The 23905-nt window shown below is 43.3% G+C and overlaps 1 protein-coding gene across 1 annotated transcript in view; it reads right to left on the bottom strand.

Moving 5' to 3' along the window:
• Positions 1 to 22455, bottom strand: part of svep1 (sushi, von Willebrand factor type A, EGF and pentraxin domain containing 1) — an 86818-nt gene extending 64363 nt beyond the window's left edge. The window contains exon 1 of the mRNA XM_041964488.1: positions 21907 to 22455. Coding sequence (XP_041820422.1) covers positions 21907 to 22455 — 549 coding nt within the window. The remainder of the gene's footprint in view (positions 1 to 21906) is intronic.
• Positions 22456 to 23905: the final 1450 nt, after the last annotated feature.

The following is a 23905-nucleotide window of genomic DNA, read 5'->3' as shown; positions in this document are numbered from 1 at the left end:
TACGCAGCTGCTTGCCAGTGGTCTCAAACCACCAGAGAACACTGGGCAACGCAGACCGGGCTGCTGTGTCCGCCCCAGACACCGGCTACAGTTCCCAAACTAACTTTAGCCACCGTTTACAATCCACCACATACAATTAGACCGGACATTAAAGTCAGAGAAACATATCTTTATTTCATCTGGAGTAAAAAAAAAAAAAACCAACAAGGCCATCTGCTCGCTTTACTGTGGAGGCCGAGCTGACAGCTCTAAGTTTGCTGCGAGGGTGTTTTAAATGAGGTTAAGAGGTTATGTAGATAAAACCTACTTAACAATGGATGAAAAGAACAAGGAGTTGGAGCAAGACGGCGGAGAGAAAATAAAAAAGATCGATGAAGCTGAGGGAGCCAAGATGAAGTCAGCAGGACAGATATTCACTTACTTACTGAAAGCTGGAAAGGTCATGGGCATAGCTTGAAGAATTAGAGAATAGGAGGGAAACAAAGGGTGTGTGTAAGGAAGAGGTGTATGAGTAACGGCAACACGTGACAGACACGCAAGGGTGTGACCACCGAGGGAGGGGAAATGGAGCAGGAGAGAAAGCTCTGGTCTTTATTGTCTAATTGGCTAAACTTTAAGCAGCTCTGGCAGGAGCGGCATAATTACAGAGCTCGCGGAGTGAGGGAGGAAAAAGGAGGAACGAGAGAGAATGGAGGAGAGGGAGAGCCTTGTTTCTCTGATCCTCAAAGCTCCGGCAGCCGCCTGCTGCTCCGGTTCCCAGCTGTCAGTGCACCCTGTCAGGCTGCCGCATTCAGGAGAGAGGGGCCCTACCTGGTCCTCCACAGCTCCTGTCGGCTGTCTATATTTGCATCTGTGTGTTAACATTTCAGCTCTTTTCATGCAAAAGTGCAATAACGGTGAACAAATCGACGTGTGCACACTTGCTGGTATGCTGAGCTGTCTCTCATTTATGTGTTAATATTGCACGAGTAAGTGTTTAAGGGAGTTTCTGTCTTTTATTAGGCGACTGCTCAGAGTGCCTTTGTGCTGCAGGGGTTTCTACGTTAGCTGTGAGTCAGTGGCTGCTGTTAGCAACTGTGGAGATGTCACCAAACGAAGCATACGCATGCATACCCACTAATAACACCCTCCCGAATAGCCTCCACATACTTTAGGTCAGAGTACTAACATAAAGGCAACCACAGGAGCCAGTGTGTGGGAAGGGGCTGCCCCTTCAGTGGAACTCTCTGCATGCACCTTATTGTTCAAGGCATGCAGCACACAAAGCAGCAAATAGTGATGCACACATAGCATTTAACAAATAAAAACAATTACACATGCTGCCAACGGTGACTGCAGGAAAGCAGGCTGTCTGTGTGTACTGTGCTTGTGTACAATATGCATAAGAAAAGAAGCTGTCCAGGGAGTGATGAAAGAATCATTAGAAATATTGTCTAAACTCCAGCTGTTTTTTACTCATGGAAACACATTTTCTCTGATCATTACAGCACAGGGATAAAACCGAGGGATAAAGAAAGAGATTAAAGAAAAGGGGGAATTTCAACTTCAAAGGTTAACAGACATGTCTGAGACGAAGCCAACATGCTGTAAAAATAATGGCAACTGCAAGTAATTTATTTACGAGCATAAATTCTTAAAATGTTAAGCCTTCCCTAAACCAAGTAAAAAGCTACATAAAACAATGGATGACAGCATTTTGATTAGCGTCTTAAACATGTTTTTGCTAAAAGTAACAGCAGTATTAAAACAATTTCATTTATTCCAGAAAACCCTTGAACTCAACTTGAAAGATGCTGATTTGCATAAGGACGCGTCAAATGCAGCGGATAGAAATGCCACTCATTTCATTCTGCACATGCATCTGAGCACACCTTGAACAGCTGGATGTCAGCTTGAAGCGTCTCCACACTGTACATCCCATGCATTTCTTCAATTATGCACTTGGCTGACACTTCAATGCCGGCGTCGCTCCAAAGAAGAGATAATAAGCCAACAGCAATGGGACAGTTTAAGCGCATCTGGTTTGGAGCCGTCGATATCTGTCAAAGCAGCGGTGATAGCGAAGGGACCAATAGGCCTGGAGGGATTAGTGGTAAGAGCAGCAAATCTATCTCAGCTCCAAAAGGCCTTGAACTTTGCCAAGAAGCAAGAGAGACAGTGGGAGGGATGAGCGCTCTGTATGTGAGGCTGGTTACTGTTTTTTATACAGTGGAATCACATTCACACACACACATACAGTAAAGTAAACACACAGGAACACAGTCCAACAAAGAATTCAATAAGAAATGCGTAACATCTTAACAAAGCCGGTTATTTTACGAAGTTGGAATCAGATACAAACTTGAACCAGATCAAAACCCAGCCATATGTGAGATGCCCTTGTCATACTCAATCCACTGATTAACCACAATATAAATAAACCGTATAAATAAAACCTTCAGTCCACTGATGAAAAACGGACGGACTCTCCATCTCCAAGCAGATGCTTGTATGATTAGAACTTCAAAAGCAGGCACCTCGTTGCATTTGGCAGAAGACATTAGGAAACCTTTCCACACCTTGAGGGGCTGACGAAGGTGCCAAGGTACCCCAGCTGTTAATCAAAGGCTTATATATGCATGGCAGCTATTCTGAATGCCAAATGAGGACCCCCAACCCCCTCCCCCGATCTCCAACACACTGCTGGCCTCTCGTCAGCCCCTCCTGTGACTTTGATCAGAGCCCGAACCCACCTGGCTCTGAGAAAAGCTGGTTAATGATTAGTTTCTTTCTCCATTTGTAACAGTGGGTATTCCACTGACTAAAGCCTTAAGAAAGACATTGAAAGAAATACAAAGTCCATATTAGAATAGGAGTAATGTATACTGTACTGATTGCAATCTATCTGGGTTTTTCCAAAGCCCCATGCAAATCAGGGTCAGCTACTCCAGTCAAGACGCTGCTGGTAACGCACCTGAGGCTGTTTGCAAACTGCCAATAATGCCCAAAGAGAAATTATGTGTGCACTTCAATCGTTTATCACCATGGTTACAACAGAAAAAATGAACTATCACATGGATGCGTTTCATTTATGAATTATGTGCTCTCATCAATGCTCTCTAACCCATACAGACCACTCAGTGGCTGAGCTGATCACAGATCAGATAAAAGCTACAACACCGGGATGTGTCGCCTGCATGATCGTATATGTAAAAATTGATGCTGCTGTTGGTTGATAAAGTCTAATATTGATTTTTTTAACAGGGTATGTTGAGGTTTCCGAATGGCAATGGAATTCTACTTAAAAAGACACTCGTGGAAGATTAAAAAAACGGCAAAACGTTGAAACAGTTCTACATAGCACGTTGTTCTGCTAATCTGCAGTCACTACATTCAGTTCAAGTTTTTTCTTGTGTCTGACTGAAAGACTGAAGTACACACCACAGCTTGTACCACCAGTCTGCTCGTTATTCTCTTAGATGGTTTTCACTTCCTTGATATCCACCTTCCAAAAACAAAAAAACTTTATTTGCAGGCATTCCACAGTGGATAAAAAAAAAAAAGTGACCCAACTGCATCCGTTCGGAAAGCTGTCTCCCCATCGCTCGGAAGTGAGAGCGCTTGTTTTGACAGGCTATCTGCTCTTGGCCTGGGTGGTAAGAACAACAACAATAACTCCGCAGGGGCCCGACAGAACAACATGCACACACGCACACACAATTACAGACGCTAGACTCAACTTTGGTATGAATGAGCAACATCTAAGGGATATTTGGATATTAGAGATAAACTAGGTCACTTGCAACGATCATCTCCTGCTTGAATCAGTGTTATGCCATGATGTTTTGTGCCGCAAACATCTTGTTTTTGTTCCTAATATATTGTATGCCTCACAAGAATCGCAACATTTTTCATTACCTAGTAGGAGGCATTTAAAAGGTACAATGAATCCTGAGAGATCTGGCTTAAGAGGGCATGTAGAGCACATGTTTTTTTTTTCCTGAACTGGTCGCCTTTCTGATTTGCCTTTAATGCTACATCATCGCTGTTTCACTATTTCACAAAACTTTCCATGCTCTTGTTTTGTGTAGCCACGAGACACACACAGTAAGGGAAAGGACACGGGTTTTGACAAGGGCCACCCAGGATTTTAAGAGCCATACATGCACATTTTAGCCTATATATATTTACACTTTACACTAAACATTCCTTAAAGGAAAGTTCTTACAATCAAGTTTTTAGATTAATTTCCTGCCTGTGTGCTACTGTTCATGACAGTGTGCTACATGTTAATCAACTTGCAGAGACTTGAAACCTGCCTCAGATAGAGCAGACAGTCCATCTCAGAAATGTCATGTCAATTACTTTGGCAAAGTAGGATATCATTACCTGCTAAAGCAAGTTTCAGAAACTTTCTCATGCCGGGGCATCAACGCCCATGATTTAGGACTGGCTGCCAAAAAGCACTGCCTCCAGAGGTAATGTGGAAAAACCAAACTGTACAGTAGTTTTTTGTGTTCTAACGTGTTTTAAATCCTCTATGCTCACAACTGCACTATGACAAGAAGCTATTGTCAGAATAGTCAAGGTGAAGAGTTGCTCCCTGTGATGTATTATATAAACATGTATAGTATGCTTTGGGAGACGGTCTGCAGTAAAGTCTACACAATTGTTTGTTTGTGGACAAAAATATTCAAACCCACAAATGTTGCATTTTAAAGTTTCCATTGTAAATTACTTGTCTACCAGTAAAGTAAAGACAGCTGAACCCACTGTGCTGTTATCCAGCTGTTTCTCGACAGTCACATGTGGCAAACGAAGTGACAGCCACACAACCAAAGGACCCTGTCAGGATGACACTCTGCAGAAACGACAGTCGAAGCAGCCAGCGGACAGTGTCTGTGTGTCGCTTCTGTCTATTATCAACACTGCAGAGTGATTGCATGAGCTGGAAATACACCGAAACAGATACTTGGAGACGTGTTGCTTCCAAGTAGTAAAAGATCAATGTATAAGCCTACTGGTGTGTTCAAACCAAACATGAAGCAAATTTTTATGTGTAGCATGAGTACATACAAAGTCAATGCAAACACAAGAACAGACACAAATTTATATCTTTTCGCACCAGTAATGCAAATTTCTATATGCACATGAATATGCAAATGATGAAAATTTCGTGTATCTGAGTGGCTTGAAAGATTCAACAAGACGAGGGGGAGCTCTGGAGGAGAGAGCTGGGGCTTCTCCAGAAAGCTCCAGCACCCAAAGTCACAACTGTCGGATCCAGTATATCAGCAGGAGGAGAGGAGTTTATTTTTTTAACTTTTCGGGATTAAAAAATGGATTTATCTGATGGCTGGATGCGATCGTAGTCAAACTCTGCTGAGCGAGGCAAGGGAAGAATTTGCTTTGCTTTCTCTGTGAACACACAGTTCCTGCAACATCACCTACATATCAATCAACTCCTTGAGGCGTCGAATCCCAGATACATTTTGTTTTGTAGCTATCTGTACTTTAGGAAGCACAATATTTTAAGAGATGATTACTCATCAATCATTGTGCCTAAAAGTGAAGGTTCCCAAAACCACAGGAGTTGTTTTTGAAGTTACATAAAGACTACATAGATAATTGTTAACCTGTCTGGGGTGTAGTTGGCAAAATTTTAGGGGTGGAAAACTATTCCTAGAACAGGAGAGCCATTACAGTAAATTGCTCCCAATTTGGCAACCACTGACTTACTTACCACTACCTAATGATTTAAAAGTCTTCACTAAAGTCTGCACTGTGTAATGTGGATTTGTAAGCAGGCCCAAACTAAGCTCACTTTGACTCACAAGTGCAAAGGCATCCAAAGTGTTGGAGAGGAGAGCGCGGACTGTCAGTTAACTGCCAGACACGGTAGTCTGGACCGGCTGTGTGTGTTAGCTTGGCGGTTTCTGTCACAACACCATTCATCAAACTCAACAACTCAACCAGGAAGGACGAGAGGGGGAGAGACACGGCGAGAAAGAGAGAAGCTAATTCCACAATGTGATGCCAAGGGGAAAGGCTATCTTGGATGGCAAATGAGAAACTCATTCAATTATCCCCCCAACTGGTCGCTGTGTTGTGCTGGCGGAACGAAGCGCTGGGAGGAACATTTTAGCCACTGACCGTGTTCCAATCGGACATGGCATTCTGGGTAATTGGACGAGGAAAGCTGGTTTGATTGAGTGGGCAGGGGGGAGTAACAAGAGCAGTTACAGTGTGAGTGCCAGTTGGACGACGGTGGGGTCAGACTGGCTTGGCAATCTGCCTTGTGTCTTGTATTAGGTTATTTATATCTATCTTATTTTGTTTTCTATATTAATGGCATGTTTGACATTTTCAATATTTATAAAATATGTTTCGTTTCTGTCGGTATGCCTGCATATAGCAAGTATGGAAGGTATTTATAGTATAAGCATCTTACTTAGTGCATAGTATGGTTATTGGCTAATTTTATTATCATATGTTTTTATGCAGCCTTCACAATTTTAATCAGATGAAAACCAGTGTGGTTAATATCTGGCATTGACTTGGGGCTGGGGTGGGAGGGCAGAGAAAAATGTGAAAGGGCCCTTTATGCTGCTATTAAAGTGGTGAAAATGTGATGAAGTGCGCAAGGTGCCCTTCCAGTAAAGAAAACGAGAGGTGCCCTCTAGATTGCCCCTCCAGTGGAGAAAACATGATGACGTGCCCTCTACATTGCCCCTCCAGTGGCGAAAAACGGTAGAGAAAAAGTGAAGCAGGGCCCTTTTGCGTGCCCCTCTAGTGGAGAAAACATGATGCAGAGCCCTCTAGGATGTCTTTACAGTGGAGAAAACATGATAAAGAGATCTCTGGGGTGCCCCTTCAATGGAGAAAGGGCAGCCTAGAGGTAAGTTATAACTTACATTAATAGCCATTATTGCTGCAAGAGTATGCAAATACAGAAGATTCCATCAGATGATGCTCTTTGGCCATTTTTTTAAAGAAAACTTTCACCCTCTGAACTGAATTTTTATGCATCATCAATCTGCAATGTCCAGGACTTTTTCTGTGATTTAGTGGCGTGATTCATTTTCTGGTGGACTTATTTCTTCTTTAAATGTTTTCCAGGATGCCTGTGAGCAACCAGAAGGTGAAAACTGTTGTTGCTTTCAAATTTAACGAGAAGTAGCTGGTATGAGTCACTGCATAGTAAAAGTTTTCTTCAATGAATCAATCCTCTCCGCTGACAGATTGATGCCTACATGAACGGTCACCATAAATAAAGCAAAACCTGATACTTCACGTCAATATTTTAGACAGCTGGAAAATCCTCCGCTACTTAACTGTATTGTGGCTCTGCTGGACACCATCTCCATGTGACATAAAAATCCATTTTCAACAGAATTACATTTAAGAGTGGAAGAAATCCCAAGAGTTGTGTAATATTTGTGACATTCATGAGATCATTACCTCAGTGCCCAAGCACAGAGGGAGCAACCGCAGCATCATCTCGAAGGCCAAGCTCTGATTTTGAAATAAACAAAGGCAATAGTGTGGTGGACCGTGATGCTTTTCTTGACTCCAGACTGGTGTGCTGAAAGTGCTTATACGCAGGGAACGATTTGGGGACTGTCGCTGGCTTAAAGCATCCATGAAAATGTATCCCATCTCATCCAGACTTAGCTTCGACCGCACTGTGGAGACGGACGCAGCATTTTCCTTTGTTATGTTGACGGTTGTTGCTGTAGTTGCATTTCTTCCCCATGTTCTCCTCTTTCTGTCCTCCCCTGCTTTCTTCTCCTGAGGGGTTTATTTGTCTTGGCAGCAGCTGGAGGTGGAGATTTCCTCTAATATGACAGGGAATTGGAGAGACGTCAGTGTTTGCAGTGCAGATTCATGGAGAGGCTTCAATTTATTGATTCTCCTGTTTGTTCTGGAAGCTGCCCTCGTTGGTAGGATAATTCATATCAGACCTCATAGCATCAAGACATCAAGAGGACGTAGAGGGTGGGAGGTCATTTAAAAATTGCAAGGCGATTGTATAGACTTGGCCATGGATTTCTCTCCTCACCATAAATCAAGGGAAATGTGGAACATGTGATGATGTTGCACACACTTGTTCTCCAGGAAAACGAAAACACCAATATAAATATGCTGTTGCTGGGAAACACCTGCGTTTGATGTCTGGGGATCCGGAATTGAAATGGATTATATTTGTACGCTTTTGCGTTCACTCCTGAAAATTACTTGAGTGATCTGTATCAGGTCCTGGGGGGCTGGTTTCTTGCCAACACGCAACATTTCAAACAGGAACTGATTAAAGTTGAGGCGAGAGCACATTTTGTCTCTATATTTAGGCAACTACTTGGAACAGGGTTTCTTACTGAGGCTGAAAACACTCCAGAAAGTAAATTCTTTCACAATTGGACCTGGAGAATGTGAAAAAAAAATCCCATAAAAAGCACACAAACAAAGACAACTAGATGTAGGCATACATGTGGGTTGATATACATGTACCAATTACCTACTTATGGTAATTCACACAGACATACAGTCAGACAAACACGTACACATTCACTCCCCAAAGAAAACAACCCAATGGAATCTGGCACTCTCAAACTCTAACCTCAACATAGCAAGTGGTTTACTAATAGACCTACAAGCCTTAGCCCATAAAAACATGTTATTTAGTTTGCCACTACTGGCTCTTCGAAATAGTTTTGGTTTCTTCAGGTGCCAATGTATGACGCTTTTGGTAAATCCTAATCTCAAGATGCCAAAGTAAATCCATATGCTTAAAGAATTTGTGTGATTTGTGTCTTTAATCACAAAGCTGTGGACTTGACTGTTTTGTGAGCACGGAGCGGCACTTCGGAGGGACGTGATTGATTTGTAGCAACGAGATGAAAAATTCAAGTGTGCTCATTAAACGCTTATGTCTTCAATGGAAATGCATATTTGTCATTCAGCATTAGCGGCCAATGCAAACACTGACATGGCAGATATCATCAGCCCGTTTCATTAACATTGCAGCACAGATAGGCCAAAGATTTTGTTGTCAGTACCCATTTTGTCCACCAGAGCACTGACAAGTTTATTTTTCAATTCTACAACGTCTTACTCAGCACGTGTTCGCAGTTCTGTCCAATTTAATTTTTTCTTTTGAATTTAACCATGCAAAGGCCTTTAAGTACCCAGTCAAACATTTGATCAGCAACATTTCCATAAGAACTGCATGTTCCATCAACTGAGGATGACTGACAAGTTCAAAAGCTCTAGAACTGCTACTAAATGGACTTTGAGGTGAGACTGTTTTGTCAGCGTCAGTTTCCAAGGTCAAGAATCAATTTTCAGTCTTAAGTTTTTGTTAACATGGACAAGAACTCCTTAAAGTGGTCATAAAACTGCAAACATTTCCATGACAACAGGCTCACCCCATTCGCTGAGCAAGATCATGTCAAGTCTCAAACATTAATACTGGAATCAGATTTCAAAATCCAGTATTTGTCAGGCTTGATTCAACACACCGAAAAAAAAAAATCATCCAAAAAAATATGTGCCAGACAATCTAATTTTAAAAGAACCATGGTTTCCACAGCACAGTGGCCTAATGGAAACACACATTTTCCAGTGACATCAAGAAACCACTGTTTTCTAATGATATTCATGTTGATCGTGGCATTTAAAGTCATGCCTCTAAAGTTGCTGACAGTCAGTTCCTGTCCTCGCTGACGCCTCCCTGACCTTTGACCCCTGGCGAGTATTATCCCTCAAAGCCTCCTCACCACTCCTGTCTGAATTTCCCTCCATCTCACCCCCTTGCCTTTCATTTATCGCTTTCACACACTCACACACGCATAGAGCTCCGCAAGGCTGGTGTCAGCAGCACCTATCAATCGCTGAGCAGTATTTTAAGTAAGAGGGAATCTGTGCATAGGTGTGTGCGTGCCTGCATGAATGCACACTGAGTGGAAAGAACAGGGTGTGAGGTTAAGAGAGTGAGTATGATGTGTGCAGGATAGTGAGCGTTCACATGTGTGTGTATCTGGCTGACTAAAGAGTGTAAAGCTATAGATACTTTTTTTTGCATTCAATGGTGAAGCTAATTTTAAGCAATGTTTGGCCAATTTCTATCAATGCATAATTGACCATTTTCACAGAAGATAGTATGAGCGGTTATAGCAGGAAGAGCAGGGGGGTAATTAATAGCATTAATTGAGGCTGTCAGTTAAGAGTTCCAATCCATGGTACTGTGCATCGTTAGCATTATTCATGCTATTATTCACACCTGAAATTTTCCTGTGTTGAAAAGTTGAAATGTGTGCTGTGAAATAAAGAGAAACGTGGTTTGTGTCTTCAAGAAAGTTGTTTAAATTGCCCCAAAAGTTGCTGTTGCAGGCCGGCAACTCTTACTCTGCCTCTTAAAGTGCAATATATTTCTCTGACCAACATGACCAACATTAACTGCTCCTACCAACTGCTACTGTAGAATCTCCATCGACTGAAAGTGACGTTGACTGGACAGATACCGCCTGATACTGTTGATTGGCAAAGGCGAAACTCATAACTCATTATGAGTTCAGTTTGGGTGAAAAAAAGAAAGAAATGTCATCCAAGCATGAAAATTAGTTTATAAAATTCTACTTTTTCCATAGAACAGAATCACAGCCTGTGCACAGATGTCTGGATGCGTATATATATGAGTGCCCAGTGGTGGCTGAAGTGGTGAAATCCACCTTATAAGCTACCAGCAGCTCCTGGAGACTCCCCACTCTGCAGATCTGGTTTTTACGACAGGACTTGCACTCTTCCTCTCTGCAGCTATTAAATTAAAAACCTTATCTCAGAGGAGCAATTAAATGTAGGGGTAAAACGCACAAAATGAAACAGTGACGGATGCGTAGGGCCAATGCAGGGAGGTCTGATATTACAGTTGTGTCCATTGAGAGGGGTTTAATGACATCCGTGTTTTACAGAGCCGGGAAGTGTACAGACTGCCCTCTCCAGTCACCTGCCTGCGCTGAGCTCCAGTTCCCCATGTTCCTGAAAGGAGTGAAAAAAAAAAAAAAAGGTGCAGAGGATAATTGTGACTTAAGTGTTGAAAGTAGCAAGAGAATAAGTTCTCTTTGGCCTGGGTTGAAAGACGAAGTGGTGGGTGGTAATTTCCCCTCTGGCAACATATCTCACTCCTGATTTATGTACCAGGAGAAAACTGGAGAACAAGCACCTTGAAGGAAAAAAAGCCACAAAAAGAAATGTTCGCCACTCCTCTTCCTCTCCAACATTTCTGCACATTTATTCATTATGTAAATCCCACTTTCTCACGTACACTGAAGACACTAAACAAAGAGTGTCACAGAGTGATTCTGATAAGTGTCATTTCCACTGAGAATTTGGCTGATTGATTGTCCCGGCGACTGGTTGCGGTGTGGAGAAAGCGAAGGATCTGGGTGTGTTTCCCATTTTCAACCATACAAATAAACTGCGGTTTCTCTGGTTTAGATATACATGCATAAAAGGACAAGGAACATGCAAACTCAGGGGATTAAAAAGCAGGATGCATGCATGTGCATGCACATACACATCAATTCGATATCTGTTAAATACTAAAAGAGATTGTGTACCGGTCAGATGTGACCAATCCAAATTAAATACAGTTTCTTAGTTACTGATAGCAAAAGCCTGCAAGGAATATACCACTGCATGAACCTTGCATTTCAGTTAAGTGGAGATGGTTAGGAGATACTGGATAAGTACTTGGACAAGACCAGACTTTGAGGCAAACAAAGTGGAATCAGTGCATTAACAAATTCACACACACATGCATTACACACACGTACTGTATACGCCCTGTCGTTTCCAGCGGCCTCAATCGCCTCATTCTCTAATTCTTTCTCTAACTGGAGTCGCTGGTTTTGGCCGGAGCAAAGGCCAGTATTTGACTGCAGCAGCTGTAGTTCAAGGCCAAGTGGGACATCCTCTGCAGCATCCAAACCAGCACATACTGTATACACTGACATAGCATACCGCTCGAGGCGGGAGAATTTGGCGCGACGCAGAGGGAGCGGAGACAAACTGCAAACAGAGAGAAATGCAAGAGGGAGACAGATGGACCGATCACCTGGTGCTGAGGAAGTGAGACAGAGGAAAGCAGACAGTCTGATTCAAACAGCAGTCAAAAAAACAGCAACGACAAACTCAGCAGCTTTCGCAGGAGCCAAATACTTGATCAGCAATAACTGCGGTAATTTACAACCTTTCAGCAAAGTCTAGAATAACTGAACAAAGACTGCTTTGGGGCTATTTTCAATTTACAATTCCAAACAGACAGACAGCAAAACTTTTCAAGCTGTCTAAATTTTCTGTGAACACACAGACGACGTGCATATGGATGCACTCACGCACCCGTTCCAACAAAGATTTAGATCCTCTCCATGCATTTCACATCAATTCAAAGCCACCAACAGCTTCCAGCTCCTTCAGGAAGCTGATATGCATCAGCTTGTCAAACTAAGGGGTTTTCAACACTTCAACACAGGCTAATGAATGCACTCTACGTATATGTGTGTGTTAAGTGCGCTAAATTGATAGAAATGAGGTGGGATTGTGTGAAACTTAATCGGACCAGCTTGTTTTTCAAACTGTTCCCCAATCAACACTCCGACTTTTCTCGGAAATGAGGTGAAACCTGAACTTGATTTTTCCTGAATTTGTGTTGGACTCATCGGGTGTTCCTGACGAGGCGAGATTGCCAATCTCTTAAAATAAGATCTAAAGAAGACGAGGAAAGATAAAGGAGGTGGTTGAAGGACATAGTCTGGTCTTCTGTTGCCAAGTCTGTGGCTGCTGTAGTGAATACAGATGGGACCAGGATGCTTGGAGAGTTGCTGGAGGAAGCCAGGGACCTTGGATTGGGCAACAAAAACGCCTCTGCTGTCGAACTGAAAGGTTTTGATCCAAATGAGATATCCAGCATTTGGGATATGTATTACAAAATGGCTCAGAACAAAGAGATTGAAACAAACTGTGGTGCTGTTTTAGAGATTGTACATCAGCACTTGGGCCCATTTCAAAGAGGTCTTTCTAAACATCCAGCTTGCACAGGTTGCACATATTTGAGCCTTGTTCAACCGCTTATGGGCTTTTCTGCACTACAGTGAGCTGCAGATGGACCTTGTTGCCATGACCACTGAACTCAGCTGACCTCAGCCAGCATATCTCTGGCCTATCTGGCTGTCTGTCAACACTTCTCCACAGATATGTGACAGTCCGGGAATTCAAAGGGTCCAAACTTATCAATACATGGTGGCAGCTGCTGGACGGATCAGTTGAAGCACAGCTGTTGACTTCATTGATCCAATTATTGTAGATGTAATAATGCGATCAAAAATGTGTCAAAAAGCATTCAAGTTTTGCATATTTATTGAAATTTGATCATGCTTGCGTTATTTTAAGCCTGATTTCAGTTTCTTTGTTTGCATATGAGGTCAGTTACATCAGGCCAGCTTGCACGTTGTCTGTGTTTGTGTGAGATAATGGTGACTGAGGAGGCCTCAGGGTCCTTCTAGACGTTCAGAGGTCGGAAAGTAGGCCCCCGTTTCTGGAAAAAACTCGGTATCCATTTCAGAGTCGAGGGCAGGGGTGAGCAGAGTGTGACGAGAGACATAACGGAGAGTGCACAGGCCACCGTTAAGTAACAAAGGCAAAGTGCAGAGTGCAGTTTAACCACCATATAGGACAGAGTCACAAATTGTTAGTTATTGTTAAGTATTTATCTTTAAACCTGTAATAATTTAGTTTTTGGCCACTTGGGGGCAGCGAAAACAAGTTGTAAATCCACAAAGTTCTCTATCTATTAACTAAAAACTAATAACTATTTTCATCATCGATTAATCTTCTAATCATTTTAATCGATCAATAATATTTATATATATATATATATAAGAACAGTGAAAAATGCCAGAAAAATTTCCCAGAGCACAGTTTGACTAACAGTCTCAAACCTAAAGATGCTTAATGTACTAATCATCGAAAAAGACAAAGGAAAGCAGCAAATTTTCACATTTCAACAGCTTGAAAAAAATGATTTCATCCAAATGGTTTGGCTTGAGTGATCAAACAAAAAAAAAAGAAATAAAAATCAACTTCAAAGCTCACTGTTTCTTCTCCTCCAAACAGAAGTATTAATAATGACAATACTGACAAAATACAGCTCTGTCAAAGCATTTTGCGAGAAAAATGCTCCACAGGGCCCCGGTGAAGCATACTTGAGGTTGACGGACAAAGTTGCGAAAGGAGAGAATGGAGAATATTTCCGTCAGAATGATTCAGTTTTGAAGAGGCCCAGAGGAGCAGAACTTAAGACTAAAGCATTTCTTCCTCCCAGACCCCAAACACACACTCAGACACGCAGATGCACACACTAGAACAGACACTACAGCACGCGCAGTCATGTTGAGTCTATTGTCTCCATCACCATGACAGTGTCTGAATAGCTTTCCAACTACAACCTGAGCACAGGCGCCAGGTGAACATGCAGTAAAGTGTGTGCAAGACTGTGTGTGTGTAAAAATTACATCATTTTAAGAAAAAAATATTTTAATATTTCATATGTATGTACTGTATATATTCATAAAGGTTGTCATGGACCACCGCTGGGAGTTATATTGAGTTATCTGCTTAAAAGAAAATGACATTTGAAATATATCATCTTGTAGGTTTTAAATAAACTGGGACTCTCGGGTTGCACCTGCTCTCCAAAACCAATATGTTATGTAATGATATTTTCAGGCATTATTAAAAGAAAACATTTAAGGAAAAGTTCAAGAAGAAGCATAAATTCAAGAACCAAGTTCAAATGAGCCGCAAGATAAATCTCAAGCGTCACATGATTACTGGGATAGGAAACATATATATTCTGCTACAAAGCATTACGTTTACTTTCCAGAATGCTAACGATCGCTTTGCATGTGAAATACTGGATTGTTTTATTCCTTCAGGCTTCCAAAATTATTTCAAATAAGCAACTGGAGAAGGAAACAAATCACTTGTAGGTGAATAGATACCCTATAAAACTTACAAATAGGGGCCACATGTCGAATTTACATTGCTTGACAGTGGCACTGCTGTCCAACTTCAGCACTTCAATGAATAAAACATGATGTTTATGCTACCTGATAACTGCAAACAAACTAAAACAGGGTAAAACTGAGAATTTTTCTGCTGCAGCACTGACAGAAACAGCACTGCTCTTCCCACCACTCATCCTGCAATGTGTGGTATTTTAAAGCCTCACTTCAAAGTCCTGATTAATCATTTCACAGATTTATGAGGAGCTATATACAATAATGGTAGTGACCCAGAGTCCACTGCAGACAGACATTTGAAATCTGTTCCGTGGTGTCTGTGGACGTTCCCGTCTGGCCTCTGTCTTATCAGGGCTCTTCTGGACGGTAGGTGCGTCTGCTCCATCCTTCAGCCTCATCCAACCCTGCAGGAGGCCCTCTGATACAGAGGAGGAGACAGAGGGGCTGAATATACGGACTGAGGGGGAGGAAATGATGAAGGGTGAGATGGCGGGAAGTGGCAGGAAACAGAGACTTTGCTTATCATCTTATCACGGCTGGGTCCAGCCTTGGGGCCCGGATCAAAGAGGTGCACCTTGCTTTCATTTGTCGCAGTGGGAACTTTTTCTTGCGTTTTTTTTTTCTTGTCTTCCCTTCTTCTGTCGTGCACAGTCATACATGTGCTCCTGCTTTAGGGAGGTTTCTTATTGTGACGTTTTTGGCTTCAGTTTAGCGCTGGTGAGAATCCACTGTCTTGTTTAAAATTTGCCCTGTGACTCAGCCTGGCGAATAAAAAAAAAAAAAACGCTCCAGCGAGCAAATATGTTTTCTAGAAATGAAAAGGCTGAAAATCACCCGCCATGGACAAAACTTTCCAGCATTCAGGTGATGGATGGTGTTCATTTCCTACCGTAATTTGCTGCACTCTACATCTCATTACCGGTTATGCAGAAATTCAGGCAAAGGCTCGGCGTCAAGTGTAAATGCGTGTGCCTGCGAGTGGGCGCGTGTGTCAGACGGGCCAAGAATGAACAGGATCTCTACAGCACATCTCCACGGGCCAAATATAAGCAACTTACACAAGCCTCATTTAATCTAATCGACAATGTTTTGAAAAACAATACCACATATTTTGGCTGCAGTGCGTCAACGCTGATGACGGCGATGTTCCCCCGCCTGACACTCTGCTGGGGAGGTCTGCGGCTCTGGAGAGGAGCATGATGGAAAGGCATGAAATGGGGAGAAATGGAAGAAACGGCGTTGACCTGCTGGAATGAGACGGGGGGCCTCACAAACCTAGCCCTCAATATTTGTTTCTCTTATTATGGTCTGGCAAAGCTCAATAAAGAAAGGCATGATCTGAAGCGGAGCTGTATGAAGTGTGACTGACAAGTGTTCTCCCTCTCTGAACCGTCAACTTGGACTGTTTGTAAACTTTAATGGACAAATGTGGGCTGAGTCTTCGAACTGGAAAAACATGCTGTCACATTTCTCCTGAGCTATCCAGCACAATGTGTTTCTGAATACTACCAGGTGAGACCTGGAACTTGCAGTTGCATTATGCTTCATTTTCCGTCTTCGCTGACGATTTAAATTAAAGCACTTGTTTACAAGGTTTGAAGTCGGCGAGACTGTGGGCTAAATCCATGTGGATGCTTTTGCAGGGCTAAAATCATGCAAAAGAAGAAGAGTTTGTGAGATTTGGGTTGGATTTACAAGTCTAGAGCTCTGTGCTGAGGACACAAGCACAATGTCGATAAATGCTAGCACATACTGTACATTCTCATGCATGCGTTCCAGTTTACAGCCTATAACATGACCTCTCTGACTTATAAGATGACAACCATGTAAAGACATGCAGCTGGTCCATAAACGTGTGTGTGTGTGTGTGTGTGTGTGTGTGTGTGAATAAAGAGCATGAACTTGCGTGTTTTCCTGGTACGTCGGGCACTTTAGGAGTCACTGGAACTTTTCACTGAGAAGCAGAGGAAAATAACCCACCTGCTAGTCCAACTTATACAGATTTCAGTCCCAGAAACACACCGGCTGGCTGAGCAGAAAGCTCCTTTTATTAAGTGGCTAACGCCAGTAAACTGCTCCGCAGTCTGTTTCGACCCAGATTTCAGCCAGAGCCTAACCAGCAGTCAGGTAAAAACATTACTGTGGATAACCACCAGAAAAGGCCACATTCTTTCAATCAGTTCCTCGACCCAAAGCTTTTTCCCCTCTTTCTTACTTTTTTCCTGTCATTCTTCCATCTTTCTCCCACTCCTTTTCTCTCGTCATCTCTCTTCACACGCTGCCCATCTGTCTGTGTCTTATGCAACTGTGAAGGCAGACTGACACAGTGAAGCCGCCAAGTCCAGTTTAGCGCTTGTGTTTGTTTGCCAAAGACGGGCCTGCCTGCAGAGAGCGAGAGGGGGTTTTATCTGGCAACACATGGCAACCCAGAGGCGAATCTTCAGCATGAAGACAGATGATGAGACAAAAAACAAGCGGTGACAAGGATTTTTTTTTTACGTACAGCCGTTCCTCTGCCTGTATTTTTATAGCAGACACTCGTATCCAAAGCAAGCTATAATAAATGCAACAATGGAAAAAGCCTCAACTCCTGGATCAACAAGATTACCAGCAACCAATAGAATAAAATGAAAGGCTCGGAGCCATATTGCCTCGAAGATATTTGGTCGTGTAAAAGGCAAATGCATGGAAAATAAATCAAATGGAAGCTAGAGAGAGCAGGAAAATGGATTGACTTTTTCAGGGCAATTACAGTAAGTAGAGAGGAAAGGAATACGATTCCGCTTGGAGAAGGTGATGTGAACTACTTCTGTCCCAGGTATAGTACAGTAGTTATTCCTCAGGGGCCTGAAAGCCTTTACTGAAAATCATCAATCAGCTCCTTTGTACGGCGGTCATGGGAGTACTGGAAAACTACAGCGAGGTGAGTGATGTCATCAGCTACCAGGTTATCATGTCTGAGGCGAGGCTGAGGAGAGACAGATCCTAAAATGAGACACTGTGAATCATTATGACAAAGTGCCGCACTCTTAATAAACTCACAGCATATGACATTTACCCCCGACTACATTATATCAAACACGCAGACACAGAATGATGGTGCTGGTTTATATCAGTATATTAAGGGAGAGAAGGGGCTGGGTTTCGAACTCATTAGTATTGGCACAGGTATTGAAAGATTTCAAATGATACCCAAAATCCAGTGCGCTCCAAACTAAGTAATGGCAGATCCAACAGTGTCGGAAATCCCCTTTCCAAGCGGAATCTAGGGGGCTGCGTCCGACAATTTTTGGTACTTTCCGAAAGCAACAATCCAACACGTTAAGCAGCCGCTGGCCAGCTATGCAGAGGTGCGAAACGTATGCAGGATTTCAAGTGTTCTGTCAAGCCCTTTATAAACAGATAGCTGCAAATGAGTCCTTTTATCGACCAATCACATGAGTGGCCTTTGCTTGCATGCAGGTAAACAAACGAGGTGGAACGCATTGGCCAAAATGCTATGGCTGAACCCATCAGCTATAGCGTGATGATTTAGCTTTTAATTTGCTTTTTTGTTTTATTTATCTGCATTCAAATGCAGAAATCTGTTTACAGAGATTAGCCAAAATGTTGAGCTTTTTTTTGCATGTTCACTATTTTTGTGTACTTATTCTGCTTTAACTGTAGTCTAACGTCATTGGAAATGAGGGCATGCTTTCAATGACTCACAGAGATTTAAGTAAAGCTTGAATGAATGAATGAACGTATGAGTTGTCAAGGTCAAGTCAAGGTTTTTAATTGGACTGTAAACACTGACCAGTGCGCAGAAGAGGACGTCTCGGCCCTTATATCTGTTATCTGAATATCCGCTGGCAACATCGGAAGCCAGGAAAAACTGCCCGATACACACAGAGGCTAAACCTTTGACAGACAATAGCCAATAGGTTCCAAGACTGTATGACACCAAGAGAGAGCTAGAGAATTGCTAAGCAACATATTTACCTATAACCAGCCTATAATACCTCTTTTTACTCACTCTACAGATATAAACGCTGCTTACTCGTTCTGTGTATTCTCAAGTTTATGTTTACACATTTACTGTGTAGGAGTTTAACACTAACTATGTGAAAAAAAACAATCTGACGCTCTTGAATCAGATCATTTTAGCACCTACATACACTGATGATTCACTGTATGATGTAGTAGGTGAAACAAGAGACAGCAGACAGACAGACAGCAAAGAGACAGCAGAGAGACAGATATGAGGAGTGCTGGAGGAGAGCCCTGTCTCTACATGCACGGCTGGTGGAAAAATGTCTCTTTTAATGGATCCCAGCTTTCTGCAGCACTTAGAACAGCCAAGACCAGCCAAGGGAATAAAATATGGCATTATTATTATTACACTGCAATTATCAATTATCCTCTCTCTCTCTTACTTTCTTTGAAACACAGACGCACACGTTCACACACATCACACAGACCTGCGCACACACCTAATTTTCCCTCGAAGCCTCAGATGGGTATGGGGAGAACAAACACATGGAGGCATGTGTGCGAGCAAAAGGTGCTAAATCACTAATTACATGCCGACGCACGCACACACACACACACACACACACACCGCAAAATTCCCAATCCAACACACACAGACAGTTGCCCGACAGTTCAGTCGGTACACGATGACAGGCGGATATGCGCCTTGTAGATTAGTGTTAGCAGACCCATCTTTTATGCAGCGAACGGAAAGAGACGACAAACGCTCCTTTTTTCTCCTTCCAGTCAGATTCAGAAGATAAAACCCAGAGATCAGGTGATAAATCACAGACGGCCTGTTTTTTTTTTCTTGTTTTTTTTTTACATCACTTCCTTGACCATGTGAAGACACAGTAAACGTCAGACCAAATCTGTCAGGTGTGGGGTGGTTTCTGGAGTACCGGTGGATGTGCTGGGTCTCGGCCTGTATATCTGCTAGGCTCATCTATCTTTCCAAAAAATCTCAGCTCTGTGTCGGCTGCACGTAGCTCTCTCATTACTCATAGATGGCTCAAGTCGGACTCTCACCATGCAGATATACTGGAAAGAAATACAGGCGTATTTGTTGGCTATGATTAGTGAATAGCAGAAATCAATTTAATCTTTTATTCTAATCAGACCTTGAAACAACAATCTCTGGAAGCCTGAGCAGCAGTAAGCCCTTTTACTAATGCCTTCTTTGGCTGATTTAGACTACTACATCACTTGATAAATCACCCAAAACATTCTGAGTGTTTGTGAATAATGATAAGGCACTAAAGTTCCCCCACAAAGCCTTTTCTTGGTATTGTTGTGGTCTTTAGCAGCTGGGACGCAGCCAGCGGCCTCCTTATCAGCACTTAACTAAGGAGGGTGAGCTGAAAACCTGTCCTGAGGGCCAAGCTTTCAGCGCTAAGCCGGAGGATATGGTCCAAGGCTATTAGCTTTAAACAGGGATGGAGTGAAGGGTAGCACTGCCAAGATCTAGCTTACCTACCCCTTTGGTCTGTAAAACTTAGCTGACGTGATTGTTCCTTTGATCTGCAATACATTCATGGAAAGTTGCTGCTGTAGCATCAAAGTCAGATGGGTTTCTAAATATATTATTGTGAATACCGATGGTTATTATTTGCCTGAATGGACGCAGTCTTTGGTGCACTTCAACAACCTTTTTATTGAACACCACATCACTGACTTAAAGCAGCTGATGCTGTGGACAATCAGCTGTTTCTTCGCATGACTGTATGAGGGTTTTATGATTCCAGTGCACCCATTCAGTCTGTTCTGCATTTTTGTCATGAAGCCATGATGTCTTTCTATCTGTGTGGATGCAACAACTATCAACAGACTGCAAAGTAAGAGAGAGTAGCTTAGCTCAGTGCCTCACAAAGGTCCCAACTGAAGGCAGATCTGAGGCAGGAGCTGAGGTGTGTGTGTTTATACAGGATCAGCCCCTATACCACCAACACAGCTTTCACAGCTGGGCTGCTTGGACTTGATGGATGAACTGAGCCATATGTCCTCAGTGCATTTGTGTTTGAGTGTGTGTTTGAGTGTGTGTGTGTGTGTGTGTGTGTGTGTGTGTGTGCACATGCGGCTGGGTGTCAGGCAGCTCAATTCAACAAACCATAAACAAGCTAACATTCTGACCCCTTGTAATCCCACATGACCACCAAATCCCTGCCTCCACAACAAATTCAGCCGTACAACCTGTAAGGCTTCTGTTTGAGCCAAAGCTGTCAGGAATAATGAAATTAGGTAAAAGGACTATTGGAAAAAACCTTATCAGCAACACTGAAGCAATTCATATACTCAGAAAGCGTAATCTGAGACACACAGCCCACGCTGCACAGTACAACTAAATATTAACCTGACTTATGTGTGTCTTGCTTTTTGTTCCATACCTATCAGCATTATTCAGTGTTACAGGCATACAGTTAATTTTTGTGCATGCATCTGTGTGTGTCTGTGCTCGCTTTTAATTGTATTTTTATCACTGGAAACTCCTGAACAATTAGCCGGCAAGTGGCTTCCCCTCGCTATCTGCTGGTGTGTAATTTAGAGGAAGCGGGAGCAGCAGCAGCAAGGCCATGCTGGGCCTCATTAACATCAGCCTTACTAAGCCACAATCACTCCCTGCACACACGGCAGGCTGCAGACTAACTGATAGGCACACTCACACACTCAGACACAGTGCAGTCACACATATAGCAAATGTCTCTAAAAAGCAAGCTCAGATTCATTATTAAGATGCGAAGAAAATGAAGAAGCTAAATCAACTTTAACGCACAGCTGCAGGCACATTTAGACACACGTCTCACTGACATTAATATTCATTTTATCACTTGGTGTTACTCACCGCTGCCCTCTGGAAGGCTCCTTTCGTGTAGGTGCCCCCTCCTCTGTAGTTGATGGCCGGGATCTCCTGGTTGAACAGGGAGCACTTGTGCTGGTGGGACTTGGGCGCTGAGATGTGGTCCACCCTCGTCACTACATGGGTCTTGGATGAGAAGGTGACCAACGCAACCCGCGTGTCCTCTGGCGCGACCGGGAAGTCGGACAGCATCTTGCGTACGAACCTCAGCTCGCTCAGAAAGTTATTGGCCCCCACGCTGGACGACTCGTCCACGAGGAAGACCAGGTCCAAGCAGGAGCTTTTCTCGCGTAGCTCACGGACGTTTCGCTTGAACGCCTGGCCGAGGCGCTCCACTTTGCTCTCCGCGCTCTCTGACAGGTTTCCCGCTGATGTGGAGGTGGTCAGGGGTGACATCTGCCTGGACCGGCGGGACTGCAGCTGGGGTTGGGACTGTTGGGCAGCCGGCCAGGCTGTGGTCCATACATCCAGGATGCACAAGACCATAATGCAAGTAGTCCATGATGGTGTTAAAGAGTACCTTTGAAGAAACATAATGACAGTCAGCACAACACCTGCGCTGAAGATGGACTTTGCAGAAGGAAAAAAAAAGGCAATATGGATCCTCTTCTCAAGAGGAATTCAGAGAAGATAAATGTGCCCTATGCCTGCGTCAGCATCCAGTATAGCAGACAGCAACAGTTCAGTGCAGAAATCTTCAAAAGCATTGCTGGATGAAGATGAGGATTCTTCTCCTTTCATTCAAAATGTGCCTCTGTCCATCTGCCTCTCTCTCTCTCCAGTGGAAGAAAACTCCGGTCCCGTCTGGAAAAATGTTTAGACTTGCTCACAAGGTTTCTGCCTGCCTGTCTTTTCCAGAAAAATAAATCAGTATCTCTGGCTTTCTCCTTGCTTTTTGTACAGCCTGTAAGTGTTAATGTACTGTTTGAAGCTTGTTAAGAGTCTGTACAGATCTATATGTCCTGTATCTCCCCTTCTTCCTGCCTCTTCTGTCTGTTAGTCAATCTTTTAGTGCATCAGATCCATAAACACCCAAAGCCTCTTCGGTCCTCTCCAGTGCCAGTGCGCTGCCCCTCAGTGCTCCCGTTTGCCTATGTGACGCTCCTGCCTGCACCGTCAGCCAAGCTCCGAATGCTTGTTCCCCTCTTCTCCCCAAATCATTTAAAAAAAACACACAGGAGAGGAGGAGGGGGAGGAGGAGGAGGAAAAAAGTTGAGAGACAGAGAGAGGCTGAGGGGAAAAAAGGGGGCAGTCCAGTCGTGGCCGTGAAGTCATTTTTTTCCCCTTCATCTCTCCTCCTCCTTTTCTCTCACCTCCCCCTCTCTCCCTATCTCTTTCTGTGTCTCTCACTCTTCCCCCTACCCCCCGCCCCCCCTTTTCTCTCTCTCTCTCTCTCCCCCCCTCTGTATCTGTCTCTCCCTCGCCTCCTGATTGGGGTGAGGTTCGATGTCAGCGCAGTGCCTTGCCTGTCAACTTGTCAACATTCCCAATAAAAAACACCCATCAGCAACAGGCGCTGCGATCAACTCTGTCTGTCCACACGTGCACATACTGTACATGGTGCACACAAGGTAACATCAGAACGAGATCAAACGAAGTGAGAATGAACAAGACACATTAAAAACTCAGATTTAAGAAGTGATAAGAGTGAGATTCAGGAGTTTGGAAGGATGAAGGACTGAAACCGTGATCTGTACTTCAGAGTTAGGAAGCAGTTAAGTCTGCTCTGGATACGTGCTTTGTCAAATCATCACTCTTTTAGTAACCATCACTTCCTCTCCCTCCTCCCCAGTCTTTCACTCTGTGTATCTTGTTCAAGAAATTAAAAAAAAAAAAGGAAGAAGAGGAGGGAAGAGCTGCCCTTCTCGCTCTTTGGATTTGTCTGCTTCTTCCTGCACCACAGGGATTCACACACACTCTTTCACGGCGCTGTTTTTCTACATCTCCTCGGTCTCTTACAGCCTCTCCCTCTTTCTCCCGCTCG

The sequence above is a fragment of the Chelmon rostratus genome, chromosome 23 (assembly GCF_017976325.1).
Source record: "Chelmon rostratus isolate fCheRos1 chromosome 23, fCheRos1.pri, whole genome shotgun sequence".
NCBI classification, from domain to species: domain Eukaryota; kingdom Metazoa; phylum Chordata; class Actinopteri; order Chaetodontiformes; family Chaetodontidae; genus Chelmon; species Chelmon rostratus.
Note: the sequence above shows the minus strand (reverse complement) of the source record. Positions and strands in the feature narration are given on the sequence as shown.